Here is a 20,346-nt window from a genome sequence, read left to right on the forward strand (position 1 = left end):
CCAAGCCTAATACCTGTGTGATAGAAGAGAAAGAACTAGAAACCAACTCCAGTGAATTGTCCTCAAATCCTTCAGATGTGCCATGTCATGTATACACATGCATGCATACACACATGTACATATATACATGTAGGAGCACACACAACACATACACGCACACACACATGCACGCACACACGGAGAAGTCAGGAAGGGGAGGAAATAGAAGAAAGAGAAGAGAAACGACAGGAACAGAAAAAGACAACGAGAAGAGGAAAGGAGGAGGGTAGGAGGAGAGAAGAAAGCCGGGGCCCATTGCCTCACAGGGCATGGCCCTCAGTTCAGTGACTGTGGCCCGCTCTTGTTCAGCCCTGGCCTTTCCCTCACTGACTCCATGTTTCTGGTCTGCAGACTGGAGTAGAGCAAGCCTTGTGTACTCCCTAGGTGATTCAAGAAATGGAAGACCCCCAAACAGCACAAGCTTTTCCGCTTCTTTTGTCCCACGGAGTGTCCAGGCAAGATGGGAACAGGGGAGTCCCAGCTGTGGATAAGGAGTGGGGGTTCTGGGAGTGGACCTGAGACCTGGGGCCACCGGTATTGCTGCAGGGCTGGCTGGGTGTGAACAGGTTGAGCTGGGGAAGGAGCGAGCTGCAGAGACAGCATACCGTGAGGAATGGATTGGGCTCGTCTTGCAGTGGGAGCCAACTGCCTAGTTTACAGTTTCTTGAGGGCATGCTGTCTGGTGTCTCAAAAAAATTGTGATTGGTGTGATTTACAAAAAACAGCAACAGTGACTTTCAGAGGAGACCCACTTCCCATAAGGGAGCACAGATGGAAATGCCCACTGTTCTCTGGGGAGGGGCATTTGATAGGCTTTTTCTGAGAAAATACAAACCAGAACGAGCCCCATTGACACCTGTATTGTCAAACTTTTAGAGTTAAATAATCGCTGTGGCTGACTGGTTAGTAGCTTTTAATTACTATTTTATCAAACTTAACAGACACAGTTCGCCTGAGCAGCATTCTTAATGTGTTTTGCTCTCGTTTTTAATTTAAATTATGGATCTTATGTAGGGAATAGACTTATTTGAGGCTGTCCATTATTTCAGAAGTTAGGCTGTAGTCTCTTGTGACTATCAACCATCACTATTGGACCAGGTTGTCAAAGTACGCTACAGGGAGGGTGCTGGGACCCAGCCAGACCTGGAAGTCTGAGGAGGAGAAAAAGTCATTGCTTGCTGGGGCTGGCTGCAGGCACTGCTGTGACACTGGCTTGTCACAGTGGTCACTGTAGGTCACCTCCACTTCTCAGGTGGAAGCTCTGAGGCCTGATTTGGGGCCCCTCCCATCATGGCTGAAGTTGCTGTGCAGTTGCCTCTGATGGCTATTGGCAAGTCATCTCACAAGGTTTGCCAGGACACTGCCCTCACAGGAGCTGGGGATGGCTCTGTGTGGACAGTGCATGCTTTCCCTACCCCCTGGTCCTCCGTTTTCTTTGTTATTTCCTGCACTGTGTGAAGGGAGAGGCAGAGTCACCCTCCCTCTTTAGAAATGTGGAGGGCTTGGGGAGGTGCATAAGGCAGGTTCTGACCTGGCCCAGGTCCCCTTGTGTGTTGCTCTGGTCCAGAATCACAGAGCCCAGAGTACCTAGACCAACAAACAAATAGATGTCTGGTATGGATGATGGCTGAGACCATCTCTGCTTTGGAATATAATTCTGATTCTTTGAAAGCCAGCGGAGAATCAGGCTGTTGCTTAAAGAGTGTTTTAAAAAAGTCACTTGTCAGTCATTACCATTGTCTTCCTAAATGAGACTTTATTCCCAGCTAGAGTAGACAGGACAGGAACCAGACAGAGGAGGCTTCACGAGGAGCTACCACCCAGCTCACTTCTGGCTAGGCCCCTCAGTATGGAGCCTCCATCTGTGTGCTGCTGGGCTTTGCACACCTGCCAGGCTCACTCCCTTCCCCCGGGGTTCCCCAGTTCCAGCATCTTCCTCCCTTTGTACCCCCTTTATTCCCGGCCTCAGTGCTCTCATCTGAGGGTCTCCAGTCCTGTGAAGTGTCCGAGGTGGGCTGTAGTTTTTAGGTAACATTTTTGTTGCCTAGCAACATGTTACAAGCACCTTCTTCTGTGTGACTGCTTCCTCTAAAACCTCTGGGGCCAGAGACACTGGGACCAAGGAATCCTGTGGCCTCTCCGGGGTGAGGAAGAGGAGGGAAAGGAGGGGAACAGACAGACAACAGACAGACTTGTGTAATTCTGAGGGAGGTTGTTCCTGCTCTCCTGTGGTTTGGCTGCCAGAGCCTCTCCTGTCCTGTCATGGATCCCAGGCGACAGTCAGTGTCACAGTACTGGCTTGGGAGCCATCAGTGTTCTTGGAACTCACTTCCTGGCTTGGGAGGCATCTGCAATGGCGTCTAAGGCAAGGCCAGCCTGAAGGTTCCCACCTGAGCTGGCCTCTGGCTTTGTCTTGTTTCCCGAGATGCCGTAGGCCTCCTGGCTTGTGTGTGTGTAGCCAGCCCAGCGGCAGGTGCCCTGGGAGTGGGAGGGGAGAAAAGGAAGGAGACAGAGTGTGATTTCAAAATGCAACAGGGACCAGGGAGATGGTTCAGTGGGGAAAGGCACCTGCCATCAAGCCACTACGCCTCAGTGGGCTCATGAGCTGATTCAAGACAAAGCTCCCTCGAATCTGTCTTCTCGAAGATGGCCTTTGAGGGCCAAGGGCGCTACAGATGCTCACTGCCTGATCTGCCCTGTCAGTGTGGGCTTCCAGAAAGCCAGCCCATGCTCCAAAGATCACAGCCACAGACTGGCCTTGATCTAGAAGAGGGCAGGGGGCTCCAAGTGGCAGATACCATGAGGACAGATTCCACACCTTATCTCCAGACCCCACAGCTGACAGAAATCTCCGCGGGTCATCTCGTCTTTGTCTTGTCCCTCATTTTTCTCCAGCAAGCAGCTCTCAGTTCAAGAGGCAGGAAAGGGGAATTTTAATGGTGGCAGTCTTTACCCCATGCGGTTCAGGGGCAGAAGTTGTGGCCTGAGCCCCAGCAGGGAGCACTGCTTCCAGAGGCTGCTCTCATGAGTCAGGGGACATGCCATCTTTGAGGATGTAAAAGTCCATCCAGCAAGAAAACTCTTGAGGGGAAGAGTTGGATATGATTGACTGTCTCCATCCTTCTATTCATAAGTTCTAAGCATCACATTGTGTTCCAGAACCTTCCGGTTAATCATGCTAGCTAAAGTTTCAGGCAGTTGTCAGTGGGAAGGGTGGATCTGTGCTAGCCTGAGCTACCTGGTCTAGCCTGAGCTACCTGAGAATCTTCTACCTCCTGTACTGGCCATCCTTTGCTTGGAAACATGTGATGCCCAGGTCTGTGGGAACATTTTAGGAGACACTGTGGTCAGGGAACTCCATGCCTTGTCTTTAGAAGACAGCAAAGGCTAGCTCTGTCCTTAGCCTGGCCCAGATGCTGCTTCAGTGACCTCTCTACTCATGGCTTTCTAGTGGCTGCAAACTCAGTCAGCTAAAATTCCCCCCCCCATACACACAGCTCCAGGGTTCCTCCTCAGCACCCCACTTCCCAATTGCAGGGGAGTCTTCCCACCTGAAGTTCTCATCGTGCCTTTTCCTGGGGTGAATGAGCAAGGAACCCTTTTTAGGGCATCCCTCCTTTTGTTTCTATTTGTTCTTGGCCACAGAGTGATCCCCACCTCCCTCCCACACTAACCCCATCTAGGTGAGAAATTGCCTGCCTGTCATTCTCTGAGAAGAAACCCCCTTCCTCCCTCCATCCAGAATGAGAGTCTCTGCAGTCGCTCCCCCCAGGGGGCGCCATTGAAGCCTTTGTGAAAGCCGTTTCCTGGGGCTGCACATAGCCTATGCTGCTGAACCAGCAAGGCTAGCTCTTAATTACAAGAGTTCTTTCCATAGAGGTCCAGACCCAGAAACCAGAAAGGGGGACGTCCCCAGTGATCTCTCCACTTAGCTTTCCTGGGCCTTTGTTTCCTGGGAGGCATTCCATGGCTAAGCTCAGGGCTGTGCTCTTGGGCAAATGCAAGCCTACACTTAGTTTGGCCATTCAGCTGATGCTTTGTTTCCTTTTTTTGGGAGGTGGCAAAGACTGAATTCAGGGCCTTGCATGTGCTAGGCAAGTGCTCTACCTCTGAGGTTTATCTCTAGCCCTGGGTTTTTGTTATTGTTTTGTGTTTTAGACCAAGTCTTGCTCTGTAGCTCAAGCTGGACTTAAACTTACTATGTAGCTCACACTATTCTCAAACTCCTGGTCCTCCAGCCTCAGCGTCCTGAGTATTGAGATGATAGGCATGCACCTCCACCCTCAAGCAAATGCTTTATTTTGTACACATGCCCTGATCTAGTGGAGCTAGGTTTCCTATCAGGAAATGAAAGATGACGGGTGTTCATCTTTTTATCAGAGATGCATACAGTGTGGGCACATAGGGCTCCAGCTGGCCTTAATCGATGATGACAATGGTGGGTCCTTCTTAGAATAAAGCGACAATCCAGGCCTGCCTACCTCAGGGAGATACTTCTAGATCTTAGAATAAAGCTACAATCCAGACATGCCTATCAAGGAGATAGTTTCAGAAATAAAACAAGATGAGAAATAGAATATTTCTAAGATCACAGAGGAAATATTTTGCAAGACTCCCCACTACTTTTATTTTTGCCTCTGTGTATGAGAACTCAGCCCTCAGAGAGCCCTTTGCCTACAAGTCGTGCCCTGTGACTGATGGCAGGTATCAAGAAAGGCTCAAGCAGGAGAAAGAAGACTCCCAGACAGGGATAGAGGCCCTGGGTGGGCGCAGCTAAATGAAAACCAAAGACAGTAGAGGCCCATAGAAGAATGAAATGAGACAAACCCGGTTCATTCCAAACTCACATGGCTGAGAAGCTGGGCAAAGTACCAGAGGGGCAAGGCCTGGGTCAAGGGGTGGTAGAGTTGACAAGCTCAGAGGGCACTTGGTCAGGAAAGCCGTCTAAAGGAGGTGAGGGCCTCAGCTCCACGGGGTCTCTAGACGGGAGGACCGGTATGAGCAGCTTTCAGGAGTACAAGAGCACAAGAAGCAGCTGCTTGCTGGGGATCAGGACGAGAGTCTGGGCTTCTCTCTTCAGTGTGAGAGAGGGAGATGCGGTGTCAATCTAAGGACACAGTCCTAAGCTCTTCGGTCAAAGCCACAGTTCCCAGCCTGTGCTTGTTCCGGTTCTGCTGTTCAGATCCCTGGCTTCCGTTCCCCATGTGCCTCAGGTATAAGTCATCTCCATTACAGTAGCTGAGTCCCAGCCTCCCTTCCCATGGAAGGAAGCAAGCCTAGGTCCAGGAGAACGAGGAGGGTCTTCACGGGGCTGTAAACCAGCATGGCCCAGGGGCAGGCGCCTCAGCCACGGCGCTGGTGTGTGTGCCACGTGTCTCTGGAGGCCATTTCTTCTTCCTTCGCATCTTCCAGGCCAGTGGGAGCCACTGTTGAATTGGAGCACCGGAGGCGCCCGAGTTTTGGCAGAGTTCCTAGACTACAGCTTAGAGGGAGCTAAGAAGGCACAGGCTGACCGTGAGGCAAGGTGCCTGGTAGGATACGGCTAGTATAAGGTGCCACAAGAGCGTTAGTGATGGCAGAGCAAGATCAAGAGCAGCACCTGGGATCTAGAAGACAACAGTGGCCCTGGCCACGTGAAGATGTAGGAGAGAGGATGTAGGTGAGAGGTCTAGAGAGGACCTGGGCAGCAAAGAAAGGACCGCTCTAAGAGCAGGGTCAGAGATCAGTTGGCTTACCCGCTGCCCTACCCCTTCCATACCATGTGCCGGCAGCCAGCAGACCACAGATCTAATCCCACTCACTTTCTGCTGCCCTGACTCCTCAGGGGCTCCCTGGAGCAGGGACCTAGTCCTGGCTCATTTTCTGCCACCTGCATCTGATCATGCCTGGCAGATTTGAGCAGAGACTGGTATCCCCCAAGAATGAATGCTTACTTGTGGGGGCATGGGTGATCTTCCCCTGAAAGTGGGGCTCCCATTCTGAGCCCTCCCAGGAGGCTAAGAAAGTGGAAGGGGGCAAAGAAGAAAGAGGGGAAACTGGCAAGAAAAAGGAGAGACAAGAAGAGGGTAGGGGAGGAAGACACAGAGTTAGGGAACGCAGCTGCCAGCACAGACCTCCATGCCTTCTTGTATACTAAAGCCCTGTGCTGGCAATTTGGGGCAAGTGTGTCTTGGCTTGTACAGCTTCCTTGGTCCTCAGCCCACTTCATCCCTCTCCTGAGCTACCCTCCTCACCTGGACTCTGCCACCCCAATCGTTCTGGTGGTTCCTCATAAACATACTGATTTCAAGGAGGGTCCCTTGTTCCATGTGTCTAGACTTATCTCAGCACACTTGTCTCAAGTAAACATGGCTTTTGTCGTGCTGGTGTTGTTCAGCGTCTATCTTCATGGAGTTAGACTCACTCTTATTCACTGACTGAATGCAGGGGTTACCTGAGGCTGCTATGCCTGCAGAGCTATATGGGAGATGTGCATGGCCGCTCACGTGATAGCCCCACAAACCTGGGAGCTACAGCGTGCTTCCTGTCATAGCCCGAAATGTGGAGAGGCAAGCACTTAGCACAGCTAGACAGGGCTGGCATGGGAAACCACCCTGCTCATCTCCCCGCCCACACGGTCTTCACCATGAACATCCCATTGGAAGATGCTTCCCCAGGAAATGTTCCTTCTAGGCCTTGCTTTCCTCCCTTTCCACACATCTTGTCAAACATTTCCCAATCAGAAAACATGGAAATATTTTTTAATAAGAAGAAAGAAACACTGCAAATTGAGAAAGCTCTGCCAGATGAGCCATCTGGTTTTTGATTTAATAACCATCCAAAGAGGTGGACAGTGATCCCTGGGAGGAGGTGGACTGTGGAAGGAATGGCAGCTGGCTCCCCTCAAATGCTGCTTCCTCTAGCGAGGTTGGGGGGTCAAAACAAAGAAACCAGAGGCCGGGGCGGGGACACAACGAGAAATGCTGGGAGGCTCAGCTGGTGTCACCAATGTCCCTGGACTTTGGCGGAGCTGCTTCCTCACCTCCTGGGGTGCATGTTGTTAGCTCCTAGGGCTAGATTTAGACAGTCCTTGGGAAGCCGGGCTGTCAAAGGGAAGCATCATTATATCTCTAAACTCAAAGTTGGCTCTTGAAAAACTGAGTGTAAAGGGACCAGGGAGGTCTTTGTGACCATGTTGTGGCCCGTGCTCTAGAGGACTTGTGCTCGGCCTTGCAGTTGGTATTTGGAGATGTTTATAGAAGAAACTGTCTTTGGGGTGGGAATGAGCAGGAATAGCCCTGCTGTCCCCTCAGGCGTTTACTTTTCCGCCAACTTTGAGTTTCAGTGACCTCTTCACACACTCCCCGTGTTTCCCCAGTGCCTCTGAGTGAGGTCCACGAGCCCTTGAGAAATAGCTGCAGTGGTAGACTGGCATGCTGAGGATACTTGATGATTTGAGCCAAGTCAGGACGTGGACAAAGGCAGAAGTAAGGACCCCATGCTATGTCTTCTTCAGCAATAGCTTCCAGGCTCCCTCTGAGGAGCAGGCAGTAGCCAGTCACACACACAGCCTTGCCGTTAGCCAGAGGCAGAGGTCCTGCGAGCCGGTGAGACTGCTCCCATGCCCGGTTCACTGGCAGCTCTTATGTCTGGGCTGAGAACAAAGTCAGTCCCAGCCTCCACTGATCCTCTGCTTCCTGGGAGAAGCTAGTTTGGTCAGTTATTCTTTGGAGTTTTGTTGCCTACATGTAAAATTGGGGCAACAGTCCTCACTCTGCCGACTTTGTCTTGCCAACTTGTGCCAGGGCTTTGTGGCTAAATGGGCTGTTCCCTGTCTCTTTCCATCCATTTGCTTAACAAACATTCATAGAGTAGCCAGGATGCATCAGGAAAGGGCTGAGAAACAGGAACAACAAAGCCAAATATGGATCGTGTTGGGTAGTGTGATACATGGGGTGGGGGCCAGGACGGGAACTGGGGCGTGACAGGTGCATCAGGAAGGCTGGTAGGAACAGGGTGGCCAGGAGCCTTACCATGACACTGTCATGTGAGCCAAGGACTGCCATAGTCTGGGGGAAGAGCCTTCCGAGCAGGAGCAGCAAGTCGGAAAGCCAGGAGATAGGAATAAAGATAGGCTGTTGAGTTGCTGAGCCGAGGAAACAGGAGGCTCACGGCAAAGGGGCTCAAAGAGGTTCCACGGGTGTGGAGGGGTGGTTGCTAGGCATCTGGAAGGACTGGCTTTTGCTCTGAAGGATCCAGGGATGTCTGGCATGCCCTTTTCCCTGCTGTGGTGAAACCATGGTGATACAAGGTGTGGTTGTTCAAGCAAAGGCAGAGAGGGCCAATCAGCCAGTACCTCCATGTCCATGTGAGAGGACAAGACCATGCCCGAATGAGGAGATGAGTGCCCCCTACTGACTCTCTCCATAAGGTGAAGCTGACAAGATTTGACGGCACCAGGGGAGATAGAGAAGGGGCAGTGGCCCACCCAGAAGGCAGAGCGACCCAGCAGAAGAGAAAGCACCGTGGGGAAGCTGGGTTTCCTGAACAGCGCTGTCTAATGCCTGCTTTCCCTCTGCAGCCTGTGCCGCTGTCCTTGCCGCTAGGTGGGACGCTCTTCCAGAGGCAGTCACATGCCTCTGTCTGTGTCCTGCACAGAAGGCTGCTCTCTCTTCCACACTCTAGTAAGAGAGGCAGGGATAGATTAGGCCTGGTTCCCTGAAGATAGGGCAGGGACAGGATTATCCAAGGTCATGAAGGACACTTTGGGTTTTCCTCCAGTTCTGCCAAAGCAAATCACACCCAGAAGACTGTCATGGCGTGACAGCTGCAAGTGCACGAGAGCCCCATGTCAGGTGATGTTCTCACTCATGGGAAAGGAACTCTGCGAGCTGGTGTCCCCTTTCACTGGGAAACTGGGGACAGGTACTATGTGTACCGTGGGGAGGGACCAAGAATTTGTGGTCTTGTCCTTGTGTTCACATTGACGCCAAACAGGCTGGGGCCTTCCAGCTGCAGAGCCAGATCAACAGCTGGATAGTGCGGATGCTGTGTGGTGTGGGCCAGAGCAACAGCTGGATAGTGAGGATGCTGTGTGGTGTGGGAGTCAGGAGAGTTTGAGCTGGGTCTCATAGGATCAGTTGAGACAAAGGCAGACAGAGGGGAACTGAGAGATGTGTGCACCGGGCAAAGTTAGGACACCTTGGAAGCCAGAGGAAGAGACTGAGAAAACATGGGTGTAGAGGAAAGGGGGCGAGCAAGCTGCTTAAGATGCCAAGGACAAGTCGTTCTGAGGGGAGCAGGACAGCAGGGTCCAAGGCCACCACTGATCCAGATGCATGCTGTCAAGTTCTTCACTGGAGATCTGAGCAGGAGAGCCCAGCTCTGTGCAGTGTCTGACTGTGAGAAGCTGAGCATGGGAGGACAAGTTGAGGCAGTCATCCATCTGGAGGGAGGTCCTGCGTGAGGCCCGCCTGGCTTGACTCTTGCGACATTCCAACAAACAAAGCAACCCCAGACAAATGGCTGGAGCCACCGCATCCCTCAGCTCCATACGGAAAGACTCTGCTACGGAGAAGCTACTTTACACGAGTGTCCAAACTCCTCTGGAGACAAAGGAAGAGCTGTGTTCTCTTCACTTGGGCTTCATTCCTGTAACCTTGTTCTGGAACAGGTCACAGCCAATGTCAAGAAGTTGAGTTCTTATTAATAGTGAAAACCAACTCCAAGCTCGAAGAACTGGCAGCCACTTTGACAAAAGTCAGTCTGCCGGAGACAATGGCTAGAGTCATTCCAGCGTGCTCCACTGAACGACTCAAGCTGGCATTGCATTCACGATGGCACAGAAGCAGCCACAGCCATGCCACAGACGTTTAGTGAGCACCTACTACATGATAGGTCTGGAGGTGGTACCCAGAACAGGCTGCAGAGAGAACTATTATGTAACTGTAGGGTTACTAGGCCAATGGAATAGTATGAAGAACTCAGAAATAGAACTACTTGCCCATGGAGGAAGTCCTGAAAGTCAGGGGGAGGAAATCCAGTTTCGGATGAACTGCAGAGTCTCGCAATCTCAGGGAGGGAGGGGTTTCCGAAACATCACACAAAGCACTAAGTGCAATGACAACGGAGAAATGCAACTTCGCTGTAGTCCTAAACTTCCATCAAAGATATTTGAGTACCAGCAAGGTGCCTCAGCAGGTGCATATGCTTGTCGCCATCTCTGTGGTCCATGTGATAAAACGAGAGAATCTTCTTCCACAAATGTTCCTCTGACCTTCATACGCAAGCCGTGACATGTGTCCTCCAATAAAGTAATTACGATCGCCACCTCCATGGGTCAGGAATCCCAAGGCATCTTCAGTGGGTACCTTTGGCTCAAGATGTCTCATGAAGTTAGGGCCTTTCTCTCTTCCAGAGTTTAGGCATTCAAGGTCTTTCCTGTGTTTGGTGACATGGAGTGAACCCTCACCGTGGTGGTGGAGGCGGTTTTTCATTGGCTTGCTTCAAGACATGGGCAGTGTCTTCTCTCTGGAAGAGCAATGCCAGAGAGAAGAGATGGGAGATCACCAAGACAGAAACCCCACCTGGTGAGTCTAACTTCTGCTGAGAACCTCCATCGCTTCCGCTACATTGTATGCATTAGAAGCGAGTTACCAGTTGATCCCGCATTCAAAGGACAGGACTGCAAAGGTGTGACTCCCTCGGGAAGGAGATTGACTGGCAGCCACTTCAGAAGCTGCAGAACACATTGAGATGAAGTTTACTGCAAGAGGAGGAGAAAGAAACAGAGTCCAGGCTAATGATGGATAGCGGGAAGTGGGATGTGGAGCTGTGGGAACACACTGGCAGGCCTGACGGTTGGGGTTGGCGGTCCTTCCTGGGTGCTTATTTTTTTGTTACGTTCTGTGTATTTTCTTTTTCTTTCTTTCTTTTTTTTTTTTTTTTTTTTTTGGTTTTTTGAGACAGGGTTTCTCTGTGGTTTTGGAGCCTGTCCTGGAACTAGCTCTTGTAGACCAGGCTGGTCTCGAACTCACAGAGATCCGCCTGCCTCTGCCTCCCGAGTGCTGGGATTAAAGGCGTGCGCCACCACTGCCCGGCTGTATTTTCTTAATGTATTGTGTGTTGTGTATCAGTTACTTTTCTTATCCCTGCAACAAAGATGCCTGGCCAAAGCAGCTTAAGGAGGGAAGGCTTTATTCTGGCTTCCAACTTGGGAATGTAGCCCACTGTGGCCAGGGAAGCTCACTGTGTCCACAGGCAGGATGCAGAGACATGAATGCTGTAGCTCAGCTCCCTTCCTTCCGGCTCCCATCTAAGACCCCTGCCCTCGAGGTAGCGCGCTCTTGTGCAGGGTGTCTCAGAACAGGTCCTCGCAGACACATGGGGAGGCGGTTCCTGGCTGATTCTAAACCCTGTTAAATTGATGACCGCATGTAAACATCTTATTTTATAACAATTCTTATTGTATCTTCCTTTAATTCGAGGTTGTTATTGTTGTTTGCTTGCTTTGGAGACCAGGTCTCTATCCCAGACTGACCTTGAATTTGCTAAATAGTTCAACTCTTGATCCTTTTGCTCCAACTCCTAAAGACTGGGATCTACTGATGTGGATCACAGTCCAGCTATGACAGAGCTGGGTGTCAAGGCCAGGACTCTGTGTTAGCTGTCTTAGTTACTGTTCTCCATGACCAAGGCTGCTTACAAATTAAACCATTTAACTGGTGACTTGCTTACGGTTTCAGAAGGCTACTCTATGTCCATCATGGCAGGGAGCATGGCAGCAGGCAGCTTGTATCTTATCTGGAAGCTGGGGGCAGAGAGAGAAGGTCTGGGCCTGTTGAAGTCCACCTCCAGTGACACACTTCCTCCAGTGAGGCCATGCCTCCTAATCCTTCTCCAAACAGTTCCACTGAGAGCCAAGCATCCAACAGATGAGCCTATGGGAGCCATTCTCATTGAAACCATAGTAGGTAAGCACTCTGCCGAATGGACTGAGTCCCCAGTGCCTCACATTGCTTTTATATATGATATGTATGTCTACAAAAACTTTTAATAGTTACTTATTTATCTGCTTGCTTATTTGTTTTAGGTTTTTTTTTTTTTTCTATTTTGAGGTAATTATCTTACTGTGTAGCCCAGGCCGGCATTTGAACTCACTACAATCCTTCTGCCTCAGACTCTTGGACCCTGATTGCAGGCATGTGCCTCAGACCTGGCTTTCTGCAGAGCCTGTCTGGTCTGTGGTCCTGTGATGTTTTCCATGCACTCTTAGCTCTTCCCACTTAGCCATTTCTGAGCCTGTGACTTGCCTGGCCCTGCTGATGAGCCTGGCGGCTTCCTCCAGGTCCCTGAAAGCATGTGTGGACTGCGTACTTCCAGGAGCTTTGGGTTTAAACATTGTCTGTTCACTTCCAGGGTGGAAGGTGAAGGTCTAGTTCCCTATCCTACCCTCAGCTCTTCCTGTCCCCGGTTCTTTTCTAATAACTCCATCTTATTTTGGTTAAACTAGAAATCAATGTTTATACCATTTAGTTGAGACCAATTTGACTCCCATCGTTGGACTTTAAAGTAAAATTATATCATTTTCCTTTTTCTGCAGAAGATTTCATTTTCTCTAGAGTTGTTAGTGATCATTTTCCTTCATTTGCTTGGCTTTCTTCTATGTACCCATCACTAGTTCAATTCCAAACAGTAATGTTTGTTTGCACCTCTTTTGGGGAAGCTCAGGTTTCTCAGGCCTTTGAAACCTACCTTCCCGAGACTGGCTGCAGAGCCTCCCACCCTCGGGCCTGTCTTCCACAGCCACATCATGGTGTCCTGGCCTTTCCTTCTCTGTGGGGTAGCCTTCTCTAACCCTGGTCTTCTTTCTCCTTGCCTTTGGAGAACCTAACCCCATTGTGCTGGCTAGTTTTATGTCAGCTTGACACAAGCTAAAGCCATCTGAGAGAAGGGACCTCAACTGAGCAAACACCTCCATAAGATCTGGCTGTTGGGCATTTTATTAATTAGTGATTGATGGGGGAGGGCTCAGCCCATTGTAGGTGGTGCCATGCCTGGGCTGATGGTCCTGGCTTCAACAAGAAAGCAGCTGAGCAACCATGATGAGCAAGCTAATAAACAGCCCCTCCATGGCCTCTGCATCAGCTCCTGTCTCCAGGTCCCTGCCCTGCTTGAGTTCCTGTCCTCACTGCTTTTGATGATGAACAGTGATGTGGAACTGTGAGTGACATAAACCCTTTCCTCTCCACATTGCTCTTGGTCATGGTGTTCCATCACAGCAACGGTAACTTAGTTACACCCACTATGGCTTCCTGGGGAAAACAAACTTTCTAGAGCCTTGTGGATGGGAAAACGCCTCTCTCTCTCTCTCTCTCTCTCTCTCTCTCTCTCTCTCTCTCTCTCTCTCTCTCTCTTTGACTCAGTTAACGCTTTGATACTTTTCTATTGCTGTTACAAGGTACCATAGGCCAGGCAACTCACAGAAGAGTGTATCGGGGCTCACAGTTTCAGAGGCTCCAGGACCATCATAGTGGAGAGCAGGGCAGCAGGCGGGCACACATGGCCCTGGGGCAGCAGCTGGGCGCTCACCTCTTGAGACACAACCACAGGGCAGAGCTAACTGGAAATGAACCTTTTGAAACCTCAAAGCCAGCCCTCAGTGACACACCTGACCTCTTGTCTTAGGGTCACTGTTGCTGTGATGAAACACCATGACCAAACAGCACGGGGAGGAAAGGGTTACTTGCCTTACATCATCAAAGGAAGTCAGGACAGGAACTCAAACAGGGCAGGAACCTGGAGGCAGGAGCTGATGCAGAGGCCATAGAGGGTGCTGCTTACTGGCTTGTTCCCATGGCATGCTCAGCTTACATTCTTATAGAACCCAGGACCACCAGCCCAGGGATGGCACAATGCACAATCGGCTGGGCCCTCCCCCATCAATCCCTAATTAAGAGAATGCCCACGGGCTTGCCTACAGCCTGATCTGGTCCCATGGAAGGGATCTCTTTTGAGTCTCCCTCCTCTCTGATGACCCCAGCTTATGTCTGTTATGCCCAGATCACATAAATCCCCCCAAACCAACCAGGAGACTGAATCCTATATGTAAAAGCAATTTATTCTTACACAAGTTTGCAAACTCGGACTCTCCCTATGTTCAATGTGTTGGAGTGATCAGAGAGCCCAAGCTCGGTGAGGGTTGGGCTTTTATAGTAGCAAAGGCGGGGGTGAGGGATTTCTAAGGTTCAGGACCCCTGAATGGCTGATATTTATCTAGGGGTGTCCTGGTGAAAAGCTATGGGTGTGTGCTGGCAGGTGATCCTATCTACAACGATTGGAACGTTAGGAATTTCCTTGGGATGGCCTGTTTCTGGATGGTGCCTGGGTAGTCTCAGTTTGTGGTCTTTCTCGGAACCAGGTATTGCCCTAGGGTAAACTACTGAGACCCAGGCCTCTATTGAGCTTGTCATGACTGGGTGCTACAATGTCAAATTGACATAAAAACCAACCAGGACACCCTCTGATCTTTCCCACCAACTGGGGACCAAGTACTCAAATTGGGCCATTCTCATTCTGACCATCATAAATGGGTTTGGAATTCTGGTATCTCTTGGAAATTAATTTCTTTTCAATTTGCTATCAGATATTTTTAAGTGTACAAATATTTTGCCAGCATGCATGTCTATGCAGCATGTGTTGCCTGTGGAGGTCAGAAGAGAACACTGGATCCCTGGACCTGGAGTTCCAGATGGCTGTGAGCCACCATGTGGGTACTGGGAACTGAACCTGGCTTCTCTGCAAGAGCAACAAGTACTCCTAACCTCTGGGCCATTCTCTGGTCTCATTTTCTTTTAGAATTTTGACGGATGTATCTAGCCTTCTAACTTCCAGTGTTCTGGGGAAAGCCAGAAGTCATTATAAATTTGTAATTTCTTTGTCTTACACCTTCTTCTCTCCTGATGCATCCGGGCCACAGAACCCTGCAGGATCTCCTTCCTTCTGACATTGGGAACTTCCACAGCAACGGGCCTGGCTGATCGCTGTCCATTGTGCTAGGGACTTTAGTTGCCACTCAGCTCTTCCGGTTCTGGGGAATATTTTGATTTCTTCAGTGATGGCCTCCCTCCCCCACCAGTTCTATCTTTCTGAAACTATTCTCTGGGCAGTAGACAGATTTGCCGAGTGTCTCACACTTTCTGCTCATTTCGCTCTTTCAGTCTTCGGCCATTTGGGAGACCTGCTCAATTTTTCTTCTGGCTCTATTCGATCGGCTTTTCCTGGTAGAACACCCATTTATTTTTAATTGAAAATAGAATCTTCTCTCATATAATAAATCTTGACCACAGTTTCCCCTCCCTCGATTCTCGCCTCACAGGTGCAATGTCTTATTTATCTCCCTTGCATTATTAACTACAGGCTTCCTCCCCACCCTCCCACCCTCCCCACCCCACCCACCCCTCACCAGCCCTGACCAAGGGTTCTTCTCTGTGAATGATCTGTTGACCCCAACTCCTTTTCTTGATTTAAGTGACTAATTTGGTCTGTCTTCGTGTGTTAGAGGCCTTCCTTCTTCAGGTGTCTGGAGGTTACTGCTTGCTTGCTTATTTTTAAAAGTAAGGAACTTCAAACTTATTTGTAAGAGATTTGCGGATCAAAGGTAGTTATGTGTGTTTAATGAGAATCTCTCAAGTCGTATTTTTTCTTAGCTCTTATTTATTATGTAATATTAAGTAGAAAAAAGAAAGAAAGAAAACCGTCGTTCACCCTGATGGAAAAAATAGCAATTATAATAAATATTCTTGAGTTCAGAAAAAAAATTCATCTTCAGCCCTTAGAGACAAACATGAAACTACTTTCTCCCCAAATTTCTCTATTGCAAAAAATGGCATGAGGTTAGTACGTGGCTGTGTGACATGTGTAAACCACTTAGAACTGTGAATAGGCTTGGAGCCGCTCTCTCCCTCCCACAGCCCTGAATCACCAGCTGATTGCTCGCTCATCACTTCCTGCTTGGCGAGCTGCACGTGGGTCTGTCTTCATCACAAGGCTTACGCCACGCGGAGCAACAGCGGCTCCCAGCAGCAGGACCAGGTCAATTGTGGCCCCTCCTGTACCCCCACCACAAGAGGAGGGGGCAGCGAGTGAGTGTCTTTCCTCAGCACACAGCAAAGGTGTGTGTGTGTGTGTGTGTGTGTGCTGAATGAAAAAGAAACCTACACGAATAATTTTAAAAATCATAGAAAAAAAAGCAGTTACATATCATCTTTTAAATGTTTTGTTTTTGAGACAAAGTCACTGTATCTAGCCCTGGCTATCCTGCAAGTCACTCTGTAGCCCAGGCTGGCCTCCAACTCACAGAGATCTACCTGCCTCTATATTCCAAGTGCCGAGATTAAAGCCATGTGCGGCCACACCTGGCTTGCCTTGTATGGGATTCCCCTTTGAGCTCTAACCTCTGTACCCAGAGTTCACAGATGTGCAATGTGGTGCTGAGGACAGCCAGCAGCCCGAAGACACCAGTGTAAGCTGCAGAATTTGCCAGAAAAGGACCAAGGAGCCCACAGACGCAGCAAAGCAATCCTGTACACATTGCTGCATGTGCCACACACACTATTTTTGGTCACCTGGTTGGCATTCAAGGCTCCCCATTTCTTCTCCAGGTGCCCCTGCAAACACACTGCCTGGGGCCTGACTTCCTTGGCTTTTGGGCAGCCACATCATGCTCAGATGGCCACAAGGGGCTTGTGCTTCTGATTCTTCTGTTCAGAGTCAAGTGCGTCCATCTAAACTTGAGGACAGTCCTGCGGCTGCCTTGGTACACCCCTGCTAGGACTTTGCTCTGACATCATAACTCCTGCCTGTCTCCGCCCTACCTCATGCAAGCGGTTACTGCTGATAGGTGGGGGCACCTAATCTGGGCTACTGCATTACTGTTGCCCGTGGGCTACTTAAATCTTCCCATTAGCAGGAAGGAAACTGAGTCACAGAGGGATTTAAGTCACTGTCTACAGCTATGGAGCTCCATCCAGTGAAGCTGGCACTGGCCCATTCCCTGACACACTTACCCCTCCCGACTGAACGTCAGTGTCCTCAAACCTGATCCGAGATGGCGTTACAGAAAATACCCTGCCTAATTGGTGACGCTGGCTGCGCCCCTGCAGTGTTTGCATCTGCTCTCTGTCTCATTGTGCGGGTTCATTAGTCTTCTTCGGTGTCTTTCCCACAACCTGTGTCTTGCTACGTCCCCAATCCCAGGGCCTAGTTGTGTAGGCTACAGCCTGGAGTCTCATCATCTCCCAACATGCAGGAAGGGACTGCAGACCAAAGGCCTGGTAGGACAGGCAAGCAGGACAGTGGACGGGTACCTGTCCAAGGCATGCCTCTCCAGGGTGGCCAGGGGAGCAGAACAGGCCAGCCTGCAGACATGAGCCTGGAAGAAGCAGCCAGCAGGGTCCTAGCAGAGGAGTGGAGTGTGGCTGGGAATGGGAGGCAGCCTGCTTTAAAACAGCGATCTTCAACTGTCCCCAAAAGTTACAGGTGCCCTTGCACAGGCAGCAATGAAAAGACACTGCCACCGCTGACGATTTGGGACTGGACTTGGGGGCAGGAGGCAGCTGCAGCCATAGCGACCCCAGCTATGCACACACCTACCCTCAGATGGCTTCCTCGCTGCTGCGCTGCCTCTTCAAGCGTCCTTCACCACAGACCTTCGCAGAGAGCCTTACCATGCTGCATTTCCTCCGTCAGGCAACCCAGAATGGCCTCCGAGCCCTCTAATACCAGATGCAAGCATCTGCCTGTAGAACTCCAGGTCCCCCAACCTCTTCTGAGCACTGGCCTCGCAAGCCCTCTCATGGCTTACTGCTGAAGCCCAGGTGCCCACCTTCTCCTGACCCTTTCTCTCACTCTAGGACACATGCCAGTCACTTCCCATTCTCCGGTGCACAGTGGAGCAGCAAAAGCCCATGGACACTGCTTCAGTTATTTCCTGTGTGTCTTTGGACAAGTTACTCAATGTCTCTGTGCTTTTATCTGTTTACCCTTCAGCCACCTCAAGAGGCCCTGTAAGCAATAGAGCCCTTACATGCAGAGTGTCAGCCGTGCAGCAGGGGCTCAATGCAAGGCATCCTCTGTACTCTGCTTTGGTGTTCAGCGTAGCTGCTTCCCTCTGGCCAGCAGCTCTTCGTCTTCCTTCAGGAACATACCCAGCCACAGCTTCACCTGCAGATGCCCCTGCATGTCTCACTCATGCTCTGTTGTGCATGGAGGTCACAGCTGGGCATAGTCGTGACTCAGCTGTTTGTATGTCATGTATCAGTCTCCGTGGTTACAACACTCTCCAACAGCTGTCCCTGCTACCCAGACAGACCTCTCTGGCCCAGGCTCTGTTCCCCAGAGTGGCTGGGAGACGGACAGGAGTACCATTGCACTGTATGGTGCTCACACTGGTCCAGCAGGATGGCCCTATGAGGAAGGCTCTTCCGTCCTCGCGGGCTCCCCTCTGCCCTGCATGCTGAATTGGAGGTCCTTTCCCCAGGCCTGCAGGAGAGCTGCAGCTCTGTCCCTCTGTGTCTCAATGTCACTGTCACAGAGCACCACAGACAAAGGCTAGTCCCGATGCTTTGGGAGGCCAGAAAGTCCTCTGTCAAGGTGACGGCAAGTTTAGTGCCTAGGGATGCATCTTGTTGCTACATCCCCCAGAGGGAAGGCAGGCTGTATCCTCACAAGTAGAAGGCACAAGAGCGAACCAAGCACACTGATGTATAAACCTCTTAAGCCAGGTGAAGGGTCACAGGCCTGAAGTCCTGTCACTTGGGAGATGGGGGACGAAGATCAGGAGTTCAAGGCTGGCCTGAACTATGTATTTAAAAGGAAAATTTAAATTTTATTCCTGTATGGTTTCATCCGAAGCCTTCCTACCAGCAGTGAAAGGAGTCTACGGTGCACCGCAAATCCGGACTCAGCCGCTGCAGGAGGCACCTGGGTGGGCTGCAGGACCCTCAGGAGCCTAGAGAGAGATGTCGCTGTCACCGCTGCACCTTCCTCAGCATGTCCCCATGTTCCCATGTCCCCAGCCTCTGCTCCCAGCAGTCATTTCACATTTAACCCCTGTCCTCCCTTGGCAGGTACCACGACCAGCAGGACGTGACCAGTAACTTTCTGGGCGCCATGTGGCTCATCTCCATCACGTTCCTGTCCATTGGTTACGGGGACATGGTGCCCCACACATACTGCGGGAAAGGTGTCTGCCTTCTCACTGGCATCATGGTGAGTACCGGCCCACCCTGCCCTCGAGGTGTTGCAGGAACACAGAGGGGTCTATTTGGGGACCGGGGAGGGGTGTTAGTCACTAAGACCCTATGCCTCTCCTGTACATCAAAAGGCAAGTGTGAACTGTGTGTGCAAACCTAGCTTTCAAAGCCCACCCCCAAGTGAGCTGACACTGGTTGCTGCTCTCATCCTCGGTTCGCTACCAGGGAACACCAGGGTTATGATTTACCATGCTCCTTCCTGTGTTCCAGGTTCTGCAGACCTCGGTACCAGTTCTGATCGAGTGAGTTTAGCTAGAGCTCAGAAATATAATATTGAGGCAGCCTGAAGGGACCACGTCCTGGATGGGGTTGGCTGCTGGCATGAGTCCTGGTTTGCCCACATGGCTCAGGGCCAACTCTTGACTTTCCCAGGCTTTGTCTTCCACGTGTGCGCACTGGATTATTGGCTCTGAATGCCAGATGCTTTCCAGCTTGGGTATCTGATAAGGCCAACAGGTCTCTAGGCGCCCAGCACTGAGGTCTAATCTTCCCACCCTCAGCCAAATGCCTCGGATCCAGGGGCTCTGGGACACACATGTTCCTCGCATCACTGGGGCTGTGTGCAGCATCTAGGAGGGAGGTGATGTGTGCGTTAGATGCAAGAGCTGAATTTTCACTATACCCTCACTGTGCCCTCTGACCGGGCATGCTTACAGTCTCCTGGGTGAAGTGAACCTGAGCACCTGACTGCCCTCCTCACTGGCTTTTGGGCCCCAAGAAATAACTGATGTGACAGTTTGGGGTAAACAATGAGAGCTGTACCCAGACTATCCCCACTTTTGAAGTAACTGGGGTTGGGGGATACTTTGGAGGTGGGATAGGCAGTGTCCCCTTTGATTCCCTACTTGGAGTCTTAGAACCAATGCCAGACTTCCTTCTTTGGGCCCAGTTGAGACCCTCTTCTCAGAAGAGGAATAACTTCGAGGAGAGGGCCCACGGTTAGTCCTGGGGCACCGAGGCTGGTGCTGGAGTGGCAGGAGAGATAGGGTGCTTGGAGCCTGGTACGAGGTCCCCA

General features: G+C 50.8%; 1 protein-coding gene across 2 annotated transcripts in view; it reads left to right on the forward strand.

The window, feature by feature from the left end:
• Kcnn3 (potassium calcium-activated channel subfamily N member 3) overlaps positions 1-20,346 on the forward strand; it is a 148,267-nt gene that overhangs the window by 99,466 nt on the left and 28,455 nt on the right. For both annotated transcript variants that reach the window (XM_057793370.1, XM_057793371.1), the window contains exon 4: positions 19,146-19,287. In XM_057793370.1, the coding sequence (XP_057649353.1) occupies positions 19,146-19,287 (142 nt within the window). The remainder of the gene's footprint in view (positions 1-19,145; positions 19,288-20,346) is intronic.

Source organism: Chionomys nivalis, chromosome 18, assembly GCF_950005125.1.
Source record: "Chionomys nivalis chromosome 18, mChiNiv1.1, whole genome shotgun sequence".
NCBI classification, from domain to species: domain Eukaryota; kingdom Metazoa; phylum Chordata; class Mammalia; order Rodentia; family Cricetidae; genus Chionomys; species Chionomys nivalis.